This window comes from Coregonus lavaretus (assembly GCF_964263955.1).
Source record: "Coregonus lavaretus genome assembly, chromosome: 9".
Classification (NCBI taxonomy): Eukaryota; Metazoa; Chordata; class Actinopteri; order Salmoniformes; family Salmonidae; genus Coregonus; species Coregonus lavaretus.
This window is the reverse complement of record NC_139996.1, coordinates 56,829,732-56,853,379: the sequence shown is the minus strand read 5'-3', so window position 1 is coordinate 56,853,379 and position 23,648 is coordinate 56,829,732. Positions and strand designations below refer to the sequence as shown.

The 23,648-nt window shown below is 43.2% G+C and overlaps 1 protein-coding gene across 1 annotated transcript in view; it reads right to left on the bottom strand.

The window, feature by feature from the left end:
* LOC311135002 (uncharacterized protein) overlaps positions 1–23,648 on the bottom strand; it is a 128,476-nt gene that overhangs the window by 22,276 nt on the left and 82,552 nt on the right. Inside the window, exons 3-8 of the mRNA XM_084168806.1 lie at positions 23,029–23,114; positions 22,754–22,793; positions 22,604–22,684; positions 22,071–22,178; positions 21,340–21,449; positions 5,867–5,915 (exon numbers count right to left, since the gene is read on the bottom strand). Of these exons, the coding sequence (XP_084024932.1) occupies positions 5,867–5,915; positions 21,340–21,449; positions 22,071–22,178; positions 22,604–22,684; positions 22,754–22,793; positions 23,029–23,114 (474 nt within the window). The remainder of the gene's footprint in view (positions 1–5,866; positions 5,916–21,339; positions 21,450–22,070; positions 22,179–22,603; positions 22,685–22,753; positions 22,794–23,028; positions 23,115–23,648) is intronic.

Genomic DNA, 23,648 nt, shown 5'->3' with positions numbered 1-23,648 from the left:
GCACACATAAACAATCCATGTCTCAATTGTCTCAAGGTTTAAAAATCCTTCTTTAACCTGTCTCCTCCCCTTAATCTACACTGACTGAAGTGGATTTAAGAAGTGACATCAATAAGGGATCATAGCTTTCACCTGGATTCACCTGGTCAGTATACAGTATGTAATGGAAAGAGCAGGTGTTCCTAATGTTTTGTACACTCAGCGTACTACCATCAACATTTTAATAAATCACTTTAAAATGGACATACATCAATAATCTCAAACGCTCACTACATAAAAATGCACATTTAAAAACCCATTTCATAGAGAATGTTACAAACTGGACTATATTTAGTAACTTACTTTCAAGAGATTGTGATTAGGTCTAAATAGGCGTTTGGCGTTTTATAGTCTACATTCAGTGTACTTGTCTTTAACTGACATTTCCCGAAAGTCAGACTCTTCCAATATGCGAACAAAAAATATTCAGCTTCAGAAGCATCTGCATTCACCTAATTTCGTGTGGTTATCCTTAGATATATTCTACAGACTTGCCCAGAGGGAATTGTTGATATGTTGTAAATTTTTTATTGTAGATAACATTTTATTTTGAAAAATGCGCCACAATTGCATTTTACGTACATTTCTTTAGTATTTTACAGATACAGTGGTGTGAAAAAGTGTTTGCCCCCTTCCTGATTTCTTATTTGTTTGCATGTTTGTCACACTTAAATGTTTCAGATCATCAAACAAATTGTAATATTAGTCAAAGATAACACAAGTAAACACAAAATGCAGTTTTGAAATGAAGGTTGTTATTATTAAGGGAAAACAAAATCCAAACCTACATGGCCCTGTGTGAAAAAGTGTTTGCCCCCCCTCCACCCCCCGTTATAACACAACTCAACTGTGGTTTATCACACCTGAGTTAAATTCCTCTAGCCACACCCAGGTCTGATTACTGCCACACCTGTTCTCAATCAAGGACTCACTTAAATAGGACCTGCCTGACAAAGTGAAGTAGACCAAAAGATCCTCAAAAGCTAGACATCATGCCGAGATCCAAAGAAATTCAGGAAGAAATGAGAAAGAAAGTAATTGAGATCCATCAGTCTGGAAAAGGTTATGAAGCCATTTCTAAAGCTTTGGGACTCCAGCGAACCACAGTGAGAGCCATTATCCACAAATGGCGAAAACATGGAACAGTGGTGAACCTTCCCAGGAGTGGCCGGCCGACCAAAATTACCCCAAGAGCGCAGCGACGACTCATCCAAGAGGTCACAAAAGACCCCACAACAACATCCAAAGAGCTGAAGGCCTCACTTGCCTCAGTTAAGGTCAGTGTTCATGACTCCACCATAAGAAAGAGACTGGGCAAAAATGGCATGCATGGCAGAGTTCCAAGACGAAAACCACTGCTGAGCAAAAAGGACATTAAGGCTCGTCTCATTTTTGCCAGAAAACATCTTGATGATCCCCAAGACCTTTGGGAAAATACTCTGTGGACTGACGAGACAAAAGTTGAACTTTTTGGAAGGTGTGTGTCCCATTAAATCTGGCGTAAAAGTAACACCGCATTTCAGAAAAAGAACATCATACCAACAGTAAAATATGGTGGTGGTAGTGTGATGGTCTGGGCCTGTTTTGCTGCTTCAGGACCTGGAAGACTTGTTGTGATAAATGGAACCATGAATTCTGCTGTCTACCAAAAAATCCTGAAGGAGAATGTCCGGCCATCAGTTCGTGACCTCAAGCTGAAGCGAACTTGGGTTCTGCTGCAGGACAATGATCCAAAACACACCAGCAAGTCCACCTCTCAATGGCTGAAGAAAAACAAAATGAAGACTTTGTGGCCTAGTCAAAGTCCTGACCTGAATCCAATTGAGATGCTGTGTCATGACCTTAAAAAGGCAGTTCATGCTCGAAAACCCTCCAATGTGGCTTAATTACAACAATTCTGCAAAGATGAGTGGGCCAAAATTCCTCCACAGCGCTGTAAAAGACTCATTGCAAGTTATCGCAAACGCTTGATTGCAGTTGTTGCTGCTAAGGGTGGCCCAACCAGTTATTAGGTTGTAGGGGGCAATCACTTTTTCACACAGGGCCATGTGGGTTTGGATTTTGTTTTCCCTTAATAATAACAACCTTCATTTCAAAACTGCATTTTGTGTTTACTTGTGTTATCTTTGAGTAATATTTAAATTTGTTTGATCTGAAACATTTAAGTGTGACAAACATGCAAACAAATAAGAAATCAGGAAAGGGGCAAACACTTTTTCACACCACTGTAGAAAGATGAAAAAAGTATTTATCGACAATCTACTCTGGACAAGTCCGGTCCTGGAGTGTTATTTTAAATGGGCAAAAAAATTGCTTTTCTTTCTAAAACAAGGAAATATCTAAGTGACCCCAAACTTTTGAACGGTAGTGTATATACAAAAAAGTATTATATTTGTGTCTACATTCAACTGGTAAAAGTGGATTGTGATTAAGGGAAAACAATTACACCATGAGGGTTAATTGATTCGCCCCACAGTTTCCTGAGGAAAACAGTCGGAAACAAACAGCCTTATGTTGTCTCAGAGAATCACGTTTGTTTATTTTCCGAGCCTAAAAGTATGGCCCCTACAGAATCTTAGTGTCAGGTGCCAATGTGAGTAAACATAACATTTCAGTAAACATACTGTAGCTACTTAAATAACACACATTCTAATCGTGCCAATCAGGTTTATAGACCTAGGTATGACCCTCATCAATCTTAGCCTGTGTACCAGACTTGTTTGTGCTGTCGTTCCATTCCTATATTGATAGCACAACAAGTCTGATACCCAGGCTACATCAAATTAGCACTTGGGGAAAGAAACCTACATTATATTAAATTAGGGTTACCTTGAGGAGAAGCTAGCTAGAGATTCTCTGATTGTGTTCTCTGCATACCTCCCACATCCCTTTCCAAATACCAAATTCTATTCCATCCCTTTCCAAATACCAAATTATCTTCCTCCCTCTCCACCCCCCTATCTCCTCCCTCTCCATTCCCTCTTCCGTTGACCCAGTTTCTGACTTGCAGCGAAAGGAGGACAGAAAGCACATGGGTCGTTTCTGCTGGTCCTGACAACTCTACCACACAGGTACCATACACACTCCAAAACCTGTGTGTGTTTGAGAGAGAGAAGAGATAGATTTGTGCATGTGTGTGCCCATTATGAGCATGAATGTGTGTGTGTCCACTGCCCATATGAGTGTGTGTGTGTGTGTGTGTGTGTGTGTGTGTGTGTGTGTCTGTATATGTCTGTACCAATCAGAAGATAACCTAGTAACCATAATAATTCCATCCTCTCCAGACAGTCCTTTCTCTATCCGTGCGGACCACTGCCTGTCTCCATCCCAGGGACATGTTGTGATTTGGCAGAAGCCTGGCTAGCACCGTTCTGCTCTTGTAAATATGGTTGTAAAGAAGTGATTGCTCCCTGATAAAGCATTCTAAGATACAGTCGCCTAACGTTAAAACTAAGGAGACCAATAGAGCATTCTAATAGGAAATACAGTACAAGTACTAAATACTGTCGAGTCACTACAGAGAGACAGAGACAGCAGATATGCAATTAATATTATAAAACCAAAATTACAGAGAGAGAGACATTATTACAAGATATGCTGCAACGCCGCTAGTTGCCAAATCACTCTGACCTCAATGGCAAGGTAGCCAAGTGGCTTGGCTATTTGGTTTTGGGTGGTTTTGGACTAGGGATAATACCCTTATGTTGACTTTGTACTGCATTCCCTATCCAGGCATCTGTTGGGCTTGGAGGTATGCGTTGGCCTAAAAAACAGCGGTGTCTGCCCACTGGTTTTTATCCTTGCCCTTTAAAATGTATTCACTGATTGAGCTCTGGGAAACCAGGGTTGCGTTCAATAGGGCACGTAACTTGAAACAATTTAAAAACATTTAGTAAAAGAAAGCAACAGAATCTAACCATGTTTGTTTTTCAACACAGCTATAACACGTGAATACCCTCGAGGAACGATTCACTCTTCAATAGCCCACTGAATAACCTGTCATGCACCTGTACTGTTAGTCTGGCGTCTGTAGTACGTAGCGTTGTAACTACATCCATTCATGGCTGCTCCAAACTCAATGTCTAACTGTGGTTGGATGAGAGTTCTGTTCTCCTTCTACTATTTTGCTACACACAGGGAATGCGCACGCACACACGTACACACCTCTGCCGTGGTATACAAAATATAAACACACATACAGTGGAGGTCCAAAAGTATTTGGACAGTGACAATTTTGTTGTTGTTTTGGCTCTGTACTCCATCCAGCACTTTGGATTTCAAATTATACTATTATTTTGTACATAGTCCCCCCATTTTAGGGAACAAAAAGTATTTGGACAAATTCACTTATACAGTGCCTTCGGAAAGTATTCAGACCCCTTGACTTGTTCCACATTTTGTTACGTTACAACCTTATTCTAAATTTTTTATTTTATTTTTAATCCTCAGCAATCTACACACAATACCCCATAATGACGAAGCAAAAACAGGTTTTTAGAATGTTTTGCAAATTTATTAAAAATAAAAAACCAAAATACCTTATTTACATAAGTATTCAGACCTTTTGCTATAAAACTCGAAATTGAGCTCAGGTGCATCCTGTTTCCATTGATCATCCTTGAGGTGTTTCTACAACTTGATTGGAGTCCACTTGTGGTAAATTTAATTGATTTGGAAATGATTTGGAAAGGCACACACCCGTCTATAGAAAGTCCCACAGTTGATGGTGCATGTCAGAGCAAAAACCAAGCCATGAGGTCAAAGGAATTGTCCATAGAGCTCCGAGATAGGATCGTGTCGAGGCACAGATCTGCAGCATTGAAGGTCCCCAAGAACACAGTGGCCTCAATCATTCTTAAATGGAAGAAGTTTGGAACCACCAATACTTTTCCTAGAGCTGGCCACCCGGCCAAAATGAGCAATCAGAGGAAAAGGGCCTTGGTCAGGAAAGTGACCAAGAACCCGATGCTCACTCTGACAGAACTCTAGAGTTCCTCTGTGGAGATGGGAGAACCTTCCAGAAGGACAACCATCTCTGCAGCACTCCACCAATCAGGATTTATGGTAAAGTAGCCAGACGGAAGCCACTCCTCAGTAAAAGGCACATGACAGCCCGCTTGGGGTTTGCCAAAAGGCACCTAAAGACGCTCAGACCATGAGAAACAAGATTCTCTGGTCTGATGAAACCAAGATTGAACTCTTTGGCCTGAATACCAAGCGTGATGAAAAGTACAGAGAGAGCCCTGATGAAAACCTGCTCCAGAGCACTCAGGACCTCAGACTGGGGCGAAGGTTCACCTTCCAACAGGACAACGACCCTAAGCACACAGCCAAGACAATGCAGGAGTGGCTTCGGAACAAGTCTCTGAATGTCCTTGAGTGGCCCAGCCAGAGCCCGAACTTGAACCCGATCGAACATCTCTGGAGAGACCTGAAAATAGCTCTGCAGCAATGCTCCCCATCCAACCTGACAGCGCTTAAGAGGATCTGCAGAGAAGAATGGGAGAAACTCCCCAAACACAGCTGTGCCAAGCTTGTAGCGTCATACCCAAGAAGACTCCAGGCTGTAATCGCTGCCAAAGGTGCTTCAACAAAGTACTGAGTAAAGGGTCTGAATATTTATGTAAATGTGATATTTCAGTTGTTTATTTGTAATAAATTTGCTAGAATTCCTAAAAACCTGTTTTTGATTTGTCATTATGGGGTATTGTGTGTAGATTGATGAGGAAAAAGTCAAGGGGTCTGAATATTTTCCGAAGCCACTGTATGCATATAACGCATACACACAGATATGACATAGGTGCCACACACACACACACAAACTCACCGTATTGTATACGGAGTAGGCCGCTAGCACATGGAACAGGGCCTGCTGCCTGTGAAGAGAGAAAGAACAACACTTACAATCAGCTCATTGACACCTTTCACACACACTGTACAGTTGCCAGAATGGTAACATAACACTCAAAAAAGGATGAATGAAGACTCAAGTACAATGGCAAGGAACATCTGTGTGTGAAATATGATGTTCTTTGGAACTAAGCTTGTCTTTAACTATAATATGAATCATAATCAAAGCTACTGAAGTGGAGAGTGTCTGTCTTATTTAAAATGAGAATTTTCTCAAGACTGACCACACCAGGAATGATTACTCATGCATAAACCATCTCCCCCATCCCACCCACGTCCTCCTCCCCCACCCCGTCCCTACATGATCTCCATTAATGAGGATGCATCCCAAATGGCACCCTATTCCCCATTTATAGTGTACTACATAGGGAATAGGGTGCCATTTGGGAAACAGCCTTAGTCCCTCACAGGCAGATCTATAATGAAAACATCCATAAACTAAACTAGAGTGAATAGACTTTGGCAGTGACCGCCAGTCTCTGAACCACAGGGATGCACTCAATCACAGCAGCACTCGAACTATGTACTGAACTTTTTTACATTCCTTCTCTTTTCCTCTAAGTGCTCCTCTCCTGCTAGTATCTACTACTGCCCGACCCTGTGCATCAAATCAATGATAAAGTGTTAAAGGTCAACTGCCCTTGAAAACCAACTTCTCCTTTTGAAAACGGCCTGTGGCATCGATATGAGTCAGAAACATTTATTCTAGTGTCAAAATTGGGTAAATAGGATAATTTTGGTCATAAAGTCTGTCTCGTCCAAAACACTGTTTTGTAAGTGAGTTCGTCACGACTTACTGGAGGGTTGATTATGGATTACTTACATGCCCACTTTTGCCAATGATGCCCAATTGCCCAGAGACAAAACATTGTGATCTGCCCCCAGCTGCCATGTGGACATTTGTTGTCAAGTCTGCATAGGGGTGCAACGCATGTTAAGTTCATGTTTTAAGTATCCGTATATTTCTGTTATTAAGGTGCTATCACTCTGTTATTAGTAAGCCTGTGCGGTAGTCTCCCTGGAGATGGACCTGGCCTGAGTGTGATGGCAACTATGTACTGTGGAAATACAGTGAAGTAAACGTTGTTAAACTGGAACCTAGACGATGTGTCATTTGAGTTAATGATACATCGATGAGTTAACATTGGTAGCAGAGGATGGCTAATAACTACAATGTGCCACCTCGCTTCGACTAGAAGAGGTCATATGAAATTTGGAAAAATGAACTTGGAATCTGGACACGAGTTTCTAATCTGGACGAGAAAAGGCAAGTACTTGCGGTGGTATTATCGCTTGAGGGAAGAGCGAGAGATACAGCACTGGAAATATCTGTTGAAGATTTGAACAAGGATGACATTATGGGAACTTTGATCAGAGCACTGGATTCTGTGTTTCTTAAAGAAGAGAAAGGCCGTGCCTCCGAGGCATATTCAAACTTTGACAGTGTTACTAGAGACATTTCGGTTGCAATGACGGACTACATAATTGATTTCGAACAGAGGTACAATAGGATGCGCAAGTCCGTCATGGTTCTCCCGGATGCAGTGTTAGCTTTCAAATCGCTAGATACGGCCTGTCTGGATGGTAGGGAGAAACAGTTGGCCTTGACTGCTTGTAATGTGCAGACTTTTGCGTCAATGAAGTCGGCACTAAAAAGGGTGCCTCTGTCGCGCCCATAACAGATGGAATGTAAGTGAGTGACGCAGCATATTTTTATTTTATTTTACCTTCATTTAAGTAGGCAAGTCAGTTAAGAACAAATTCTTATTTACAATGACGGCCTACACCGGCCAAACCCGGACGACGCTGGGCCAATTGTGCGCCGCCCTATGGGACTCCCAATCACAGCCGGTTGTAATACAGCCTGGAATCGAACCAGGGGGTCTGCAGTTACGCCTCAAGCACTGAGATGCAGTGCCTTAGACCGCTGCGCCACTCGGGAGCCCTGAGCAGCAGAGAAAAGGCACCAACAAGTCATATTCTCAAGACAACCAGACGAGGGCGCAATTGCCCGGCACAAATCCACTGGACAGGTATGGAAGGAGATCAACATGTGCCATTTGTCAAAGCACTTATTACCACTGGGTTAAAGACTGTCCTCATAACAAAATGTAAACACAGATGGAGCAGTGTAACGTTACACTATTTTCAAAAGAATCTGCTTCTGATACTGAGATCTTTATAGTTGAACCCTTAGGATCTGCTGTGATTGATACTGCATGTACACGCGCAGTGTGTGGTGCAAAATGGCTTGATAGCTATGTCAATGAACTAAATATGAAAGAATTACAAAATATGATTGACACACCAAGCAACAGAGCTTTCAAATTTGGAGAAGGGAGAGTCGTCCCTTCTACCAAGAGAGTCAAGATACTAGCAAAAATTGGGTCAGAATAAGTGTCACATTGAAACAGAGGTGGTCCCTGCAAATATTCCCTTACTATTAAGCAAAGCTTCCCTCAAGAAGGCAGGGGCTGTAGTAGACATAAAGGCAGTGATGTTTAAACAACCAGTGACCCTTGAACTTAATACCTCAGGCCACTATTGTGTAAACATTTTAGACAAAGACATCAAATCAAATCACATTTTATTTGTCACATACACGTGTTTAGCAGATGTTATTGCGGGTGTAGCGAAATGCTTGTGCTTCTAGCTCCGACAGTGCAGTAATATCTAACAAGTAATATCTAACAATTTCACAACATATACCCAATACACACAAATCTAGTAAGGAATGGAATTTAAGAATATATACATATATGGACAAGCAATGACAGAGCAGCATGGACAAAAAAATACAAAAAATAATGTATGCACTCACTAACTGTAAGTCGCTCTGGATAAGAGCGTCTGCTAAATGACTAAAATGTCAAATGTAAAGTGACTAGTGTTCAATTTCTTAAAGTGGCCAATGATTTCAATAGGCAGTAGCAGCCTCTAATGTGATGGCTACTTAACAGTCTGATGGCTTTGAGATAGAAGCTGTTTTTCATTCTCTCGGTCCCAGCTTTGATGCACCTGTACTGACCGCCTTCTGGATGATAGCGGGGTGAACAGGCAGTGGCTAGGGTGGTTGATGTCCTTGATGATCTTTTTGGCCTTCCTGTGACATCGGGTGTTGTAGGTGTCTTGGAGGGTTGGTAGTTTGCCCCCGGTAATGCGTTCGGCAGACCGCACCACCCTCTGGAGAGCCCTGCGGTTGCGGGCGGTGCAGTTGCCGTACCAGGCAGTGATACAGCCCGACAGGATGCTCTCAATTGTGCATCTGTAAAAGTTTGTGAGGGTTTTAGGTGCCAAGCCAAATTTCTTCAGCCTCCTGAGGTTGAAGAGGCTCTGTTGCGCCTTCTTCACCACACTGTCTGCGTGGGTGGACCATTTCAGTTTCTCAGTGATGTGTACGCCAAGGAACTTGAAGCTTTCCACCTTCTCCACTGCGGTCCCGTCGATGTGGATAGGGGGGTGCACCCTCTGCTGTTTCCTGAAGTCCACGATCTTCTCCTTTGTTCTGTTGATGTTGAGTGAGAGGTTATTTTCCTGGCACAACACTCCCAGAGCCCTCCAGACCTCCTCCCTGTAGGCTGTCTCGTCATTGTTGGTAATCAAGCCTACTACTGTTGTGTCGTCTGCAAACTTGATGATTGAGTTGGAGGCGTGCTTGGCCACGCAGTCATGGGTGAACAGGGAGTACAGGAGGGGGCTGAGCACGCATCCTTTTGGGGCCCCAGTGTTGAGGATCAGCGAAGTGGAGATGTTGTTTCCTACCTTCACCTCCTGGGGGCGGCCCGTCAGGAAGTCCAGGACCCAGTTGCACCGGGCGGGGTTCAGACCCAGGGCCTCAAGCTTAATGATGAGCTTGGAGGGTACTATGGCGTTGAATGCTGAGCTATAGTCAATGAACAGCATTCTTACATAGGTATTCCTCTTGTCCAGATGGGATAGGGCAGTGTGCAGTGTGATGGCGATTGCATCGTCTGTGGATCTATTGGGGCGGTAAGCAAATTGAAGTGGGTCTAGGGTGACAGGTAAGATAGAGGTGATATGATCCTTGACTAGTCTCTCAAAGCACTTCATGATGACAGAGGTGGAGTGCTACGGGGCGATAGTCATTTAGTTGTTACCTTTGCTTTCTTGGGTACAGGAACAATGGTGGCCATCTTGAAGCATGTGGGAACAGCAGACTGGGAAAGGGAGAGATTGAATATGTCCATAAACACACCAGCCAGCTGGTCTGCGCATGCTCTGAGGACACGGCTAGGGATGCCGTCTGGGCCGGCAGCCTTGCAGGGGTTGACATGCTTCAATGTCTTACTCACGTCGGCCACGGAGAAGGAGAGGCCACAGTGTTATCCTCAAAGCGGGCAAATAAGGTGTTTAGCTTGTCTGGAAGCGAGACGTCGGTGTCGGCGACGTGGCTGGTTTTCCTTTTGTAGTCCGTGATTGTCTGTAGACCCTGCCACATACGTCTCGTGTCTGAGCTGTTGAATTGCGACTCCACTTTGTCTCTATACTGATGTTTTGCCAGTTTAATTGCCTTGCGGAGTGAGTAGCTACACTGTTTGTATTCTGCCATATTCCCAGTCACCTTGCCATGGTTAAATGTGGTGGTTTGCGCTTTCAGTTTTGCGCGAATGCTGCCATCTATCCACGGTTTCTGGTTAGGGTAGGTTTTAATAGTCACAGTTGGCACAACATCACCTATACACTTCCTGATAAACTCAGTCACCGTATCCGTGTATTCGTCAATGTTATTCTCGGAGGTGATTCGAAACATATCCCAGTCCGCGTGATCAAAACATTCTTGAAGCATGGATTCCGATTGGTCAGACCAGTGTTGAATAGTCCTTAGCATGGGTACTTCCTGTTTGAGTTTCTGCTTATAGGAAGGGAGGAGCAAAATGGAGTCGTGGTCAGATTTGCTGAAAGGAGGGCGGGGGAGGGCCTTATAACCATCCCGGAAGTTCGAATAGCAATGGTCGAGTATTTTAGCAGCACGGGTACAACAGTCGATATGTTGATAGAACTTCGGCAGCCTAGTCCTCAAATTTGCTTTGTTAAAATCCCCGGCTACAATAAATGCAGCCTCAGGATATGTGGTTTCCAGTTTGCATAAATTCCAGTGAAGTTCTTTGAGGGCCGTCATGGTATTGGCTTGAGGGGGGATATACACGGCCGTGACTATAACATCACACAGAGGCCATGTAAAAATGAAATTCTGATAGACACAGAGCACATGGAGATTCTGACAGTCACAGAGAATATGACCACAGAGGAAAACCACAAAGTATTGTTAAAACTTCACAAACAGTTTGGACATGCTACAGTTGACAGACTTCAGAAATGACTCAGCAATGATGATGAGAGTATTTCCATTCTACGGCAGATCGTTAACAGTTGTGAGACATGCCAGAAATACAGCAAACCTAAGCCCAGACCAGCTGTTGGTTTGCCACTGGCTTCCAAGTACAATGAAACAGTGGCTGTAGATCTACATGAGCTAGGACCAAGTGTGTGGTACCTTCACACAATCAACCACTTCACATGCTTCAGTGAAGGAAGCATTGTGAATACAAAGAAACCCAGTGAAATAGTCAAGCACTTCATTCATTCCTGGATAAGTGTGCATGGCCCGCCCCAGAAATTGTACAGTGTCAATGGAGGAGAATTCAATAATAATGAAATAAGAGAAATGGCTGAGAAATTCAACATGGAAGTAAAGACAACTGCTGCATACAGTCCATGGCGCAATGGACTTCTGGAGAGACAAACACTCACCGAGATCATGCTGAAAGTGAAGCAAGACAATGGATTTGACTGGAAAACAGCCCTAGATTGGGCTTTGATTGCAAAAAACTCAATGCACAATGTTCAAGGCTACAGCTACTAGTGTTCGGGCAGAACCCTAATCCTGCTCCATTCCCTGTGCCAGTTTCAGTGTCCATATCATTGGATGCGACATCTGGTAGGTTTGTGTCTGTTAATGTGTCCTTTTTGTCATTTTCAGTAGGAGGCCCTAGCCATCAAGTCACAAGGCCGACTTCAAATGCTTTTTTTTTCTCCCCATCATACAATTTCACCTTTATAATAAAGGATCTATCATCGCATTTGCAGACTAATGTAATATAGGCTACTATGCCTAATGTGATGAGTAGGCTAATAATATAACTCAGTCACTGTAAGGAAAACACAGTTCTGAAAAATGCATGCCTGAGCACATACTGAGTAGGCCTAATCAGGTACGATTCTTCTCCTTTCTTTGCACAGGAAAAATGTGGCCTTTTATAAACACATTTCATGCAATTCTACTACACTTTATATGACTGGAGACATAAGCAAAGAAATTTAAAAAATACGACAAATTATTAGCCTACTCTGCTGACACTGACAAACAGATCAGTAAAAACGACCACGTCTTGACTGTAACCATCTAAACTAGGCCTACGAAAAGGGGAGACAACTTGTACATCAGCAAACTATGTTGTTCCTACGATTGTATTTTGAAATATTACGATAGGCCTAGGCCTATTTACCTGCTTTTCACTGACCGCTGCAACTCAACTATAAGCTATTTGGTAGGCTATTTGCCACGCATGCTGTCCAAATTGTGAGCTTAAAACAATCCACAGCTAATTTTTTAAAGTAGCCTCTGTGGCCAAATCAGGCTCTCTGTCGTAGTATTTTCAATGATTTTATAGGTTTCTGTACAGGCACGAGTAATTATATAGCTAATTTTGGCACATTTAATTCAATTTACTTCAGGGCAAGCTTATCTTCCCCTAGCTTATTGGACACGCCACCGCTGCCGACATCAATCTGAAAGTAAGCTGGCCGCGAGGTTTACAAGGCTGAGTTCAAATGCCAACATCAAATTCAAAGCATCGGTGCACTGCCTAAGCGGCAAAGTAAACTGTCTGGCACTGTCTCTGCTCTATGCAGAGAGAAAGGCGTGCAAGCTGGCAGCTTCTCTCCAAGCGATGCTCTGCATGGTCCTAAATCCAGCCAACCAATACATTAAACAACCGTTGCATTTTAATTGGGATTGGAAAGATTTTAGTCACTCGCAACACTCATGTATGACTGCTTAAACATACTTCTATGCTCATTTATGTGTTTCATAAATAAAAAGTCTAAAGAAGGTTTCTTATGGCTCAATAATACTGACGAATGGCGGGATAGTACACTTCTGCTCAGTCCCTCATAGTGACGTCTGCCATTCCATATTGAGGCAAACATGCAACAGCTCTGTGCCATTTTATCATTCCTTGATTCCTTGCATCCTTTTTCTGTGCCCAAGGTTCCTCCCCTCAGACCTCCAATGGGTTTTGAGAAGGATGCGAGTAGAGAGGAAGTGAGGAGTTGAGCTGAGATTAATTGGGACAGAGCTCATGTCATTGTTTTAGGTGGAATCTGATGTTGAATGATACATTTGATCTGTTTGCACATAATTTATATCTTTGTTCTACTTGTGCTCTTTCCTCAGTTGGCTCTGGCTTGATGATTACCCCTGATCTGATGAGACTCCCTATGTGATTTGACTCCTGTATTACTGCCTGTACTCAAAACTTCCAATGCCAAATGTAAATAATTTGACACTGTAATTTGAAAGACAATGGTAGTTCCCAATCAGAAAATTACTATAAAACAAATCTGTTTTCCTCAGTTAAAAGTTTGGTGAATGCATGCCATTGCTTTGTTCTCAGCTCTCCTTTGAATGCTGTGTGTACCATGATGACATGTTCATCTGGTAATCATATTAATTTCAGTTTACATTCTATTATTTGGCACTGGTTATGTACTGTTAATGTAGCAGGTTGTCCCCTTTGTGTCTCCACATAATTCAAAATCCCCATATGCTGTGTATGTGTGCCCTTGGGCTTAATAAATACCCTAAACATTGGATCCTGCCTTAATCTAAATTCCTGCACTCTCTCTTAACTAGCTCACTAGTCCTTCCTTTCTTTCAATATCTCATGCCATTATAATGTGTGTACCCAGATGTTATTCCCAATAATGGAGTCATTACACTGAGTGTACAAAACATTCCATGACATAGACCAGGGGTGTCAAACGTACGGCCCGCGGGCCGGATCAGGCCCGCAAACGGGTTTAATCCGGCCCGCGAGATGATTTTGAATTTAAAAAATATATATATATAATTTTTTGGGGGGAAAGTATAAAAATGCACTGCAATTTTTCAATAAAATAAACTGCTGTTCCAATTGCGTCCACTGGATGGCGCAATAGCAATTGTGTTAAGCAAGCAAACTGTTTATACCGGGGCAGAGCAAGTAGGTCAAGCACGTGCAGCCAATGAGCTACTTTGTTTTGCCCGCGATATTTATTACGGCTTCTACTTTTAACATTATGTGCTTTGGCACCCTCATTGCCCCAATATGTCTCTGTCAAAAAAGAGAAAAGTGGACGCAGAGTGCAGAGTGTTCCATGAAAAATGGTCATCCTATTTAATCACGGAATTGAATGGGAAAGATGTATGTTTGGTGTGTTCAGAGCATGTTGCGGTGCTGAAAGAATATAACCTTCGTCGCCACTATGTGAGTCTTCATGCCAACAAATATGACAACTTTCAAGGACAGCGGAGATGAGAGAAGGTGAATGAACTGTTGGCGGGTCTGAAGAAACAGCAGTCTGTGTTTACTCACAGCCGAGACATCAGTGACGCTGCAGTGAAAGCTAGCTACCTCATTGCTAATGAAATCGCAGTGGCTTCAAAACCATTTAGTGAGGGTGAATTTGTAAAAACATGCATGATGAAGGCAGCGGAGATTGTGTGCCCTGAAAAGCGGCAGGCTTTTGCAAATATCAGCCTGACAAGAAACACAGTTGCAGACAGGATTTCCGATCTTTCAGTGGATTTGGACAGCCAGTTGAAGCAAAAAGTAAAGTCATTTATTGCGTTTTCGGTTGCAATTGATGAAAGCACGGACATTACAGATGTTGCACAACTGGCCATTTTTTCATCCGCGGAGTTGATGACACATTGACCGTCACCGAGGAGTTTGTGGAGTTGGTGCCGATGACAGATACAACGACAGCAGCTGATATTTTTACCGCACTCGTCGGCGCGCTGGACAGGGTCGGAGTGGACTGGTCCCGCGCTGTCAGCCTGGCTACAGATGGTGCGCCCTCAATGATCGGGAAAAAAGCAGGCGTTGTGACAAAGTTCAGAGAGAAAGTGCAATCTGCAAATGGAGGAAGTGATTTTTTGACTTTTCACTGTATTTTGCACCAGGTGGCTTTGTGTTGCAAGTCATTAAAGATGGATAACGTCATGAAGGTGGTCATCCAAACTGTTAATTTCATCCGATCCAGAAGCCTGAATCACCGTCAGTTTGACAGCCTTCTCAGAGAGAAAGACCACATCTATGGCCTGCCATACCACACTGAGGTAAGATGGTTAAGCCGAGGTGCTGTGCTGAAGCGTTTCTTTGATTTACGAGAAGAAATTGAACAGTTCATGGAAGAAAAGGGCAAACCAGTGTTAGAATTTCATTCCGCAGAATGGATGCCGGACCTTGCATTTATGGTGGATGTTACAGAGCACCTGAATAACTTGAACAAACAGCTGCAAGGGCGCAACAAAGTTGTCACGCAGTATTATGACAGCATACGTTCTTTCAAGTTGAAGCTGTCATTGTGGGAGACGCAACTTGCCGGTGGTGATGCAGCTCACTTCCCCTGTCTGAAAAATGTGTGCGCGACCCAACATGTGGCAGACATGAAGCGGTTCAAAGATAAAATAACGGGACTGTTACGGGAGTTTGAGCAACGCTTTCAGATTTATGTTTATATGTTTTTATGTTGATGTGCTATTGTTTTTAATTGATTTTATTTTATTTGTATATTTAACCTATTCTTGACTCTGTGGTTCTTGCACTTGTTTGGGGAACAGGATTTCATTATTTTTATCTACATTTCTGCCTGAGAAATGACACCCTGATATAGTTCTGTGATCTGTGAAACAGTTCTGTTAATCACTGAGGCATTGTGTGTTTGTGTGTTCTTTTTCTTTAGAATTTTCAAATAAACTTGACGTGTTTTATGATTAATAGTGATGTTGTGCTTGTACTATTTTGGACACACTGTCCTCAGGCTCCAGCTTTATGTTGTATGTTGATCGTATTAAAACAAAGAAAACAATCTGAAGTTGTTGTTTTTAAGTTATATATACCATGATTTTTCCGGTCCGGCCCACTTGGGAATAGATTTTCCTCCATGTGGCCCCTGAGCTAAAATGAGTTTGACACCCCTGACATAGACTAACCAGGTGAATCCAGGTGAAAGCTATGATCCCTTATTGATGTCACTTGTTAAATCCACTTCAATGAGTGTAGATGAAGGGGAGGAGACAGGTTAAAGAAAGAAATGTAAGCCTTGAGACAGACAATTGAGACATGGATTGTATGTGTGTGCCATTCTGAGGGTGAATGGCCAAGACAAAATATTTAAGTGTCTTTGAACGGGGTATGGTAGTAGGTGCCAGGCGTACCGGTTTGTGTCAAGAACTGCAACGCTGCTGGGTTTTTCATGCTCAACAGTTTCCCGTGTTTATCAAGAATGGTCCACCACCCAAAGGACATCCAGCCAACTTGACACCACTTTGGGAAGCATTGGAGTCAACATGGGGCCAGCATCCCCGTGGAATGCTTACGACACCTTGTAGAGTCCATGCCCTGACGAATTGAGGCTGTTCTGAGGGGGATGCTGGCCCATATAGTAACAATACAAGAGCGCCTCCGACAGTTCCCAAGAAATGTTGTAAACAAGCAAAACAGAGCAGCGAACAGACGTCTTTATTGATTAGCATTCGGGATAATGTGTATCATCCAAGTCTTTAATGTTTTCTAGTGTCAACAAATTAAATATCTGCTTTCACTGGACATCTTTCTAGGAAAACTATCCGAAATAAACAGCACAACGCGGAAGCTTTAACTATCACTTAGCAACAGCTATGGAGGAGAGAGTGGCGCTCTCGGAACGTTCAACTCTCTCTATATATGGCTCTGGATGAAACTAAGTTAAAAGCTACTTTCGTTTCGAGGTGTTGTAGAACGAGTGTCTTATGAAATACATTCCACACACTGGCTCTTGCTATCTTGCCATAACTGATTTGACAGAGAAATATCAGGTAGATAGGATAGCCAGCTGCAGCTATTACCAAGCTATGCTAGCTAGCTGCTGTAAGCTTGGCTAAACACATAGAACTGAATTAGCTGTTAGCTGATCATCTTGAGATGTTGAGTCTTCATTCTCCCCATAGCGAAGCTAGCTTAGCTTACCTCACTGTACTCACTACTGTCCTTGTTTGTTGTGATTGAATGGCAAAGACACACCCAAGAAACCACACCCCCAAGACAACTCTTGTTTGCCTTCAGTCATGGGCGCTAGCATTTCTTAATGAGTGTTGATGAAAAACGAGGCCAAATCAGGAAGTGCAGTCGCATGTGTATGTGCGTGTGTATGTAATGCATGTGTGTTTAGAAGGCAGATGTGCCAGACATTCCAGAGGCCTGTGTTCTATTAGCCTGCTGGTTATGTCACAGTGATTCAGGGCTGTGCTGCAGAGGCACAGCGAGAGTAGAGAAGCCACCCCTCAAACAACAAATAGCCATAGCACTTCATCACACACTGCACATCCTCACAACTAGTGCATTTGGTCATAAGTTATCAAACAATGTACTCTTACCCAGAGTTTACAGGTCACGTGTGTAATTTGCTCACATGATATGCATATGTGTGTGTGTGTGTAAGGCCGGCAGGATTGGGCAGTCAAACACAGACACACACACTACAACAAAACACACACTACAACAAACACACACACACAGACTAAAGCAAACCAAAACAGGATTGTCTTCCAGTGGTCCTCTGTAGCTCAGCTGGTAGAGCACGGCACTTGTAACGCCAAGGTAGTGGGTTCGATCCCCGGGACCACCCATACACAAAAATGTATGCACGCATGACTGTAAGTCGCTTTGGATAAAAGCATCTGCTAAATGGCATATTATAAGTTAGACCAAGTTACTTCTCTGCTATTCAAATCTGGAATCAGGACATAAATATATTCTACCAATCATATGGTACAGCTGTTATAGTAACCGTATCAACTGCTTTCATTAAAGATGCAGTAAGTTAAGTTTTTTTTCTCTCCCCTCAGTGTTTTATTAACCTTCATGGGTGTTGGGCCATTAACCGAATGGTCGCTGGTTCAAATCTCAGAGCCGGCAAGGTGGAAAAATCTGTTGTTCAGCCCTTGAGCAAGGCAGTTAACCCCCAACAACAACTGCTCCCCGGGCGCCGATGACGTGGACTTCGATTAAGGCAGCCCTCCGCACCTCTCTGATTCAGAAGGGTTGGGTTAAATGCGGAAGACACATTTCGGTTGAATGCATTCAGTTGTACAACTGACTAGGTATCCCCCTTTCTCTTGAATGCATTTGAGGACTCACACCACAGCACCCTGATCCCACTAATTAAACGCCCACGCGACACTATGTAGTGCATTATGTAGGGAACAGGATGCCATTTGGAATGCACCCAGAGCCAGGAACTTGGGAGCTTTAAATAGCTCAGTATTTCTCTTTCACTATGTCCAGCTGTTGACGAGCAGGGAAGCGGTACTGCAGGCAGGATGTTATATTCTGGTCTGTTTGGATTGGTGGCTTTTAGATTTAACTGGAAATGTAATTCTCAGGGAGAAGTAGCGTAGGACTCAACTCAACCACATATAATGGAGAGTAGGACTGTTTATGGAAAGCCTATATGGTATTTCAGTTGAGCCGGACGAGTCAAAACAAATTGATATTCTGAGATGCAGTGGGGATGGCAGAATGTGTGACTGTGTGTACAATTTATGTGTGCCTGGTATGAATGTGAGTGTGTGTGTGTGTGCGCGTGCGTGTATGAATGTAATGTTTATCTGTGTATGTGTGCATGCATGTATTTTTCTCTGTGTGCAGAACGTGTGTGTGTTTGTTTCCATATGAGTGCCATTTCTTGTGAAGCACTCTGTGACAGGAAGGTTAATAAAACACAGAGGGAGGAAGAAAATCTTGATTTGGGTTGCTTTAGTCTGTGTGTTTTGTTCTAGTGTGTGTATGTGTGTTTGAGTGCCCAATCCCACACACGCCTGTGTGTGTGTGTGTGTGTGTGTGTGTGTGTGTTAGCACGTGTTTGTGCCTGTGTATCTATGCCTGTGTGTGTGTGTGTGTGGTGTGTGTTTTAGCATGTGTATGTGCCTGTGTGTGTTTTTCGTTTTACTATCCTTGTGGGGACCAGAGTATGTGAGCGTGCCCAATTTGACTGGAGTGCGGAGCGAGTTTCCCAAAGGCTGGAGCGTCTGCCTTCTCACACACTCCAATTTCGCTCCAGTACCGCTCACTTCACGAGCTCAGGGCATGCCCGGTCCAGCATGCATTTGTAGTCTACTGCTATAGCCCCTTGCTTTAGCTACTGTCATGGAGTTCACTAAATATTTTCATAAAGCTAGCTAAGTGTGTCATTGTAGCAAAGTATTTATAAACCAAAAATCGGATCTCTTAAAAGTTTAGTTCATTTTTATCTATACAATAGGCTATCATTGATTTTGGCCCAATAGGCCTGACATATTACCTCTTTAATAATAATAATAATAATAATAATAATAATAAGCCATTTGTCATTGCGTCATTGCATTTTGGTACACCAGAAATACATTCATTTCCAATGGAATGCTGCGTTTGCCTTGCAGCATTGCGTTGCAGAGGCAGTTACAGTGCGTTCTGTGTGGTGCATACGTTGGATTTCTCGAACGTATGCGTCAAACTGAATGCGCAGACAGCTTAAGACAAATGGTAGCAGAAGATGAATGTTGAACTTTTGTTGCACACATATCCAGATGCTGCTGCGTACCATTTTGTGCAATGACGCTGTCAGTGTGATGAGGGATTAGGGTTACAATTAGGGTTAGAATTAGGGGTTATGGGCTTCCCGAGTGGCGCAGCGGTCTAAGGCACTGCATCGCAGTGCTTGAGGCGTCACTACAGACCCTGGTTCGATCCCAGACTGTGTCACAGCCGGCCGTGACCGGGAGACCCATGAGGCGGCGCACAATTGGCCCAGCGTTGTCCGGGTTAGGGCAGGGTTTGGCCGGCCGGGATTTCCTTGTCCCATCGCGCTCTAGCGACTCCTTGTGGCGGGCCGGGCGCCTGCAAGCTGACTGCGGTCGCCAGCTGGACAGTGTTTCCTCCGACACATTGGTGCGGCTGGCTTCCGGGTTAAGCGAGCAGTCTGTCAAGAAGCAGTGCGTCTTGGCAGAGTCCGTAGTGGAGTTGCAGTGATGGGACAAGACTGTAACTACCAATTGGATATCACGGAATTGGGGAGAAAAAAAGGTTAAAAGTACAACAACAAAAAACATTTAGGGGTTATGTTGAGTTAGTGTTTGGCGTTAAGGTTAGGGAAAATAGGACTTTGATTGGGAAAAAATGGTTTGGTCCCCACAAGGATAGTAAAACAAACGTGTGTGTGCGTATGAGTATGCGTGCGTGTATGTGTCAAGGTTAAGGGTCTGTCAGACATGGACACCAGAGGCCAGGGAACCAAAACAGTTGGGGCTTTAGAGACACCGATCCAAAACACAGGCCGGAGCCAGTGAGACATAAAGACACGATATGAAAGCTAAGCAAACCCTTATCACTTACACAATGGTGTCAATCAGTGTTAACGACAAGTGGTGGTGTTTTGCAACAAGGCTCTAGGGATGAACCACTGGCTAGGGTTGTTATTGCGATTGGTCTGAATCTTAGAGATACAATAATACTATATACTCTATTAAACTCTGTGGTCTGGATAATGTTAGGGGAACGTAATGATTATGTTAAGGAGATAATAAACCTCTAACACAACAACGTCATATTTTATTGAGGATACCCAAGGCAAAAAGGTGCTGTATTGAATGTCGCTCGACTGTCGCAGTGTGATCTGAATCTGATACAGTACAGAGCTTTATTTACTTCTCACCTAAGATGAGACACTCTCAATGACATGGGCACTAATGTATTCCTTATGCAGACCTACTGTCTATAGGGTTGTGCCTGACAGTGTAGCAGTAGCAGGTGTCTCACGGCACATGAACATGATTTGCATAATAAGGGGTGCAAAATTCCGGAAACTTTCCAAGGAATTTCCCAGGTTTTACCGAAATTCTGGTTGAAGTGTATTCCCTGCTTATTCCCTCCTGGTTCAGGTAATCTTCCAAGCAGAATTTCTGAAAAACCTGGAAACTTCCTGGGAAAGTTTCCGGAATCGTACAACCCTATTCATAATATACCAATAGCATGCATTGTTACAGCCCTGGTTAATGGCTTTAGGGTGATAACTATGAGTATGACGTACTTGACTCCAAAGCGGTCCATGAACATGATGTTGTTCCGGAAGGTTCTGTTGACGTCCAGATCAATCTGTTTGATCTCTGTAGAGAAACTCCTGGCCTGCTCCTTCATAGTCTGGCCACAGAGGAACCAAGCAAAATAACATCAGTTTTTGTATACCAGACCTGGGTTCAAATACATGTGTTTTTGATTATTTGTTATTTAAATACTTATTTTCTGTGTATTTGAGTATTTACAAATAATGTGGCCCAAATCAACTACTCCTATTGGAAGTATTTGAAAGTATTTTCAAATACTTTCCTATAAATACCCTACTATTTGAAAGAATAATACATTATTTAAAATACCAAACCAATACCAAACTGACCTGGGTTAAATGTATGGGAGTATATTTGATTCAGTTTCCAAGTGTATTTCCAAATACATTCCACAATTCAATTACTTCTCTATTCAAATAAAACAAAAATCAAAATACTTACTTCCAAATGTCTTTGAAAGTAATTGAAATACCCTAATATTATTTAAACCCAGGTCTGCTGTATACAAGGCGTAGCCAACCCTCCTCCAGGAGAGCTACCCTTCTGCAGAATCCCAAATCAACCCCTAGCCCCTACCCCATACGCTCTTCTGTAGATCTGAAAGGATCCAATAGGTGTGCAATATAACAAACATTCCACCAAGCCTATAAGATGGCAAAATGGAGGGAGAAGAGGTTTAGTGCTATAGTGTGCTTACCTCATACTTCCCAGAGTTCTCCTGCTTCACCTTCTCTATGTCCAGTAGCAGAGCCCAGACCTGGCCTCTCAACTGGAGGGGGATTCCCTTGTACACACGCTTCACCATCTAGAGAGAGAGACCAAAGAAAGAGATACCAGAGAAAGAGAGAGGAAGATATATATTAGGACAACTGCCTTAAACATGCTTCACCTTCTACAGAGACCAGAGAGAGAAGGAGAGAGCGAAAGAGACCAGAATGAAAGACCAGAAAGAGAAAAACCAGAGAGAGTAGGAGATATCAGTAGAGATGGGGTGATCATTAAAGAGAGGAGGTTCCCCTAGTACACTATCTTTACCATCTAAAGAAAGACGCAGGGGCTAAAAGAGTAAAAAGGAAAACTACAAATAACGATTCCCCCCGTCCCAAAAATTATAAGACTGGAGATTGATGTGAGATTAAAAAAGGGAAGCAAAGAACAAATGAGAGAGAGAGAGGAGGAGAGGGCTGAGGAGGAGTTTGTGGTGTGTATAGTCAGCACTGGGTCGGTCACCTTGTCACTGTTCCTGTACTTGTCCCACTTCTTGACCATCTTCAGCCATTTCTCCACCCGCTCAATCTCCTGATGCTTTTGCTGAAGAAGGGAGGACAGAACAAATCAACAAATCAATCAATCAACCCAAAGGTGGTCAGCAGTACATACCTTCTCTTCAATTGCGCTGGGAGTCAGCAGCTCCTCTTCGCTGAGGAGAAAGACACAAACAAAAGGTGAGTCAGTGGATAATGGCGCGTTCATTACAGTGATTTAAGGCTTCCCTTCTCTTTTCCTCCTGTGTGTGTTGTGTGTGTGTGTGTACTCTAACCCCAGTACCCTGCTAAAGTTGAAGCCCTAAATCTAGGAACATGGTTGGGGTGAACCCCTGGCTGTAAGTCTCCAGAAGAGAGATGAACACTGTCAGAGACGTCATGTTAACTTACTGCAGGAAGCCGTGGCGGTCTGTGACCTTATAGATGCTGTAGTCAGCATCCTCCCAGGGGTCGATGTGGACACCCTCCTGCCTGCCCTGAAAACACACAAGCAAACATGTACAAAAGCCTCACATCACACACACACTAAAAAGGACAATGCAGCAGGATCAGTTAAACTCAATGTGTATTTACTTATAGTACCCATACAGGAGTACAAACACACACGCAAGAAATAAGTCATACAATTTCGGTGTTTTATATCATATTGTACAACATCTGATGAAACTAACATGGTAAAAGTGTGAAAAATGTGATCAGTGTTATTTCCTTATAGTTGCTGGTTGAAAATACAATTTACGCAGGACCTTCTAATCAGCAGGTTTTGCATTGATGGAGTTTTGGCTTGCCTGGTGACATCACCAGGCGGTATAATTTCATAGACCAATAACAAAGACAGTTATTGGTCTAGAGTTATTGGCAAGCCAATGAGGGGATTCGATTAAGCTGGCCCGGGTTGCACACGGCTATGACCTGTCACGTGACCGGGAGAAGCAGTTGAGGGAGGCGCGCCCTGCTCAAATCTAACAGTAATCTGAGCTCCTCGGTCATATTGTCAACAATGCAGCATG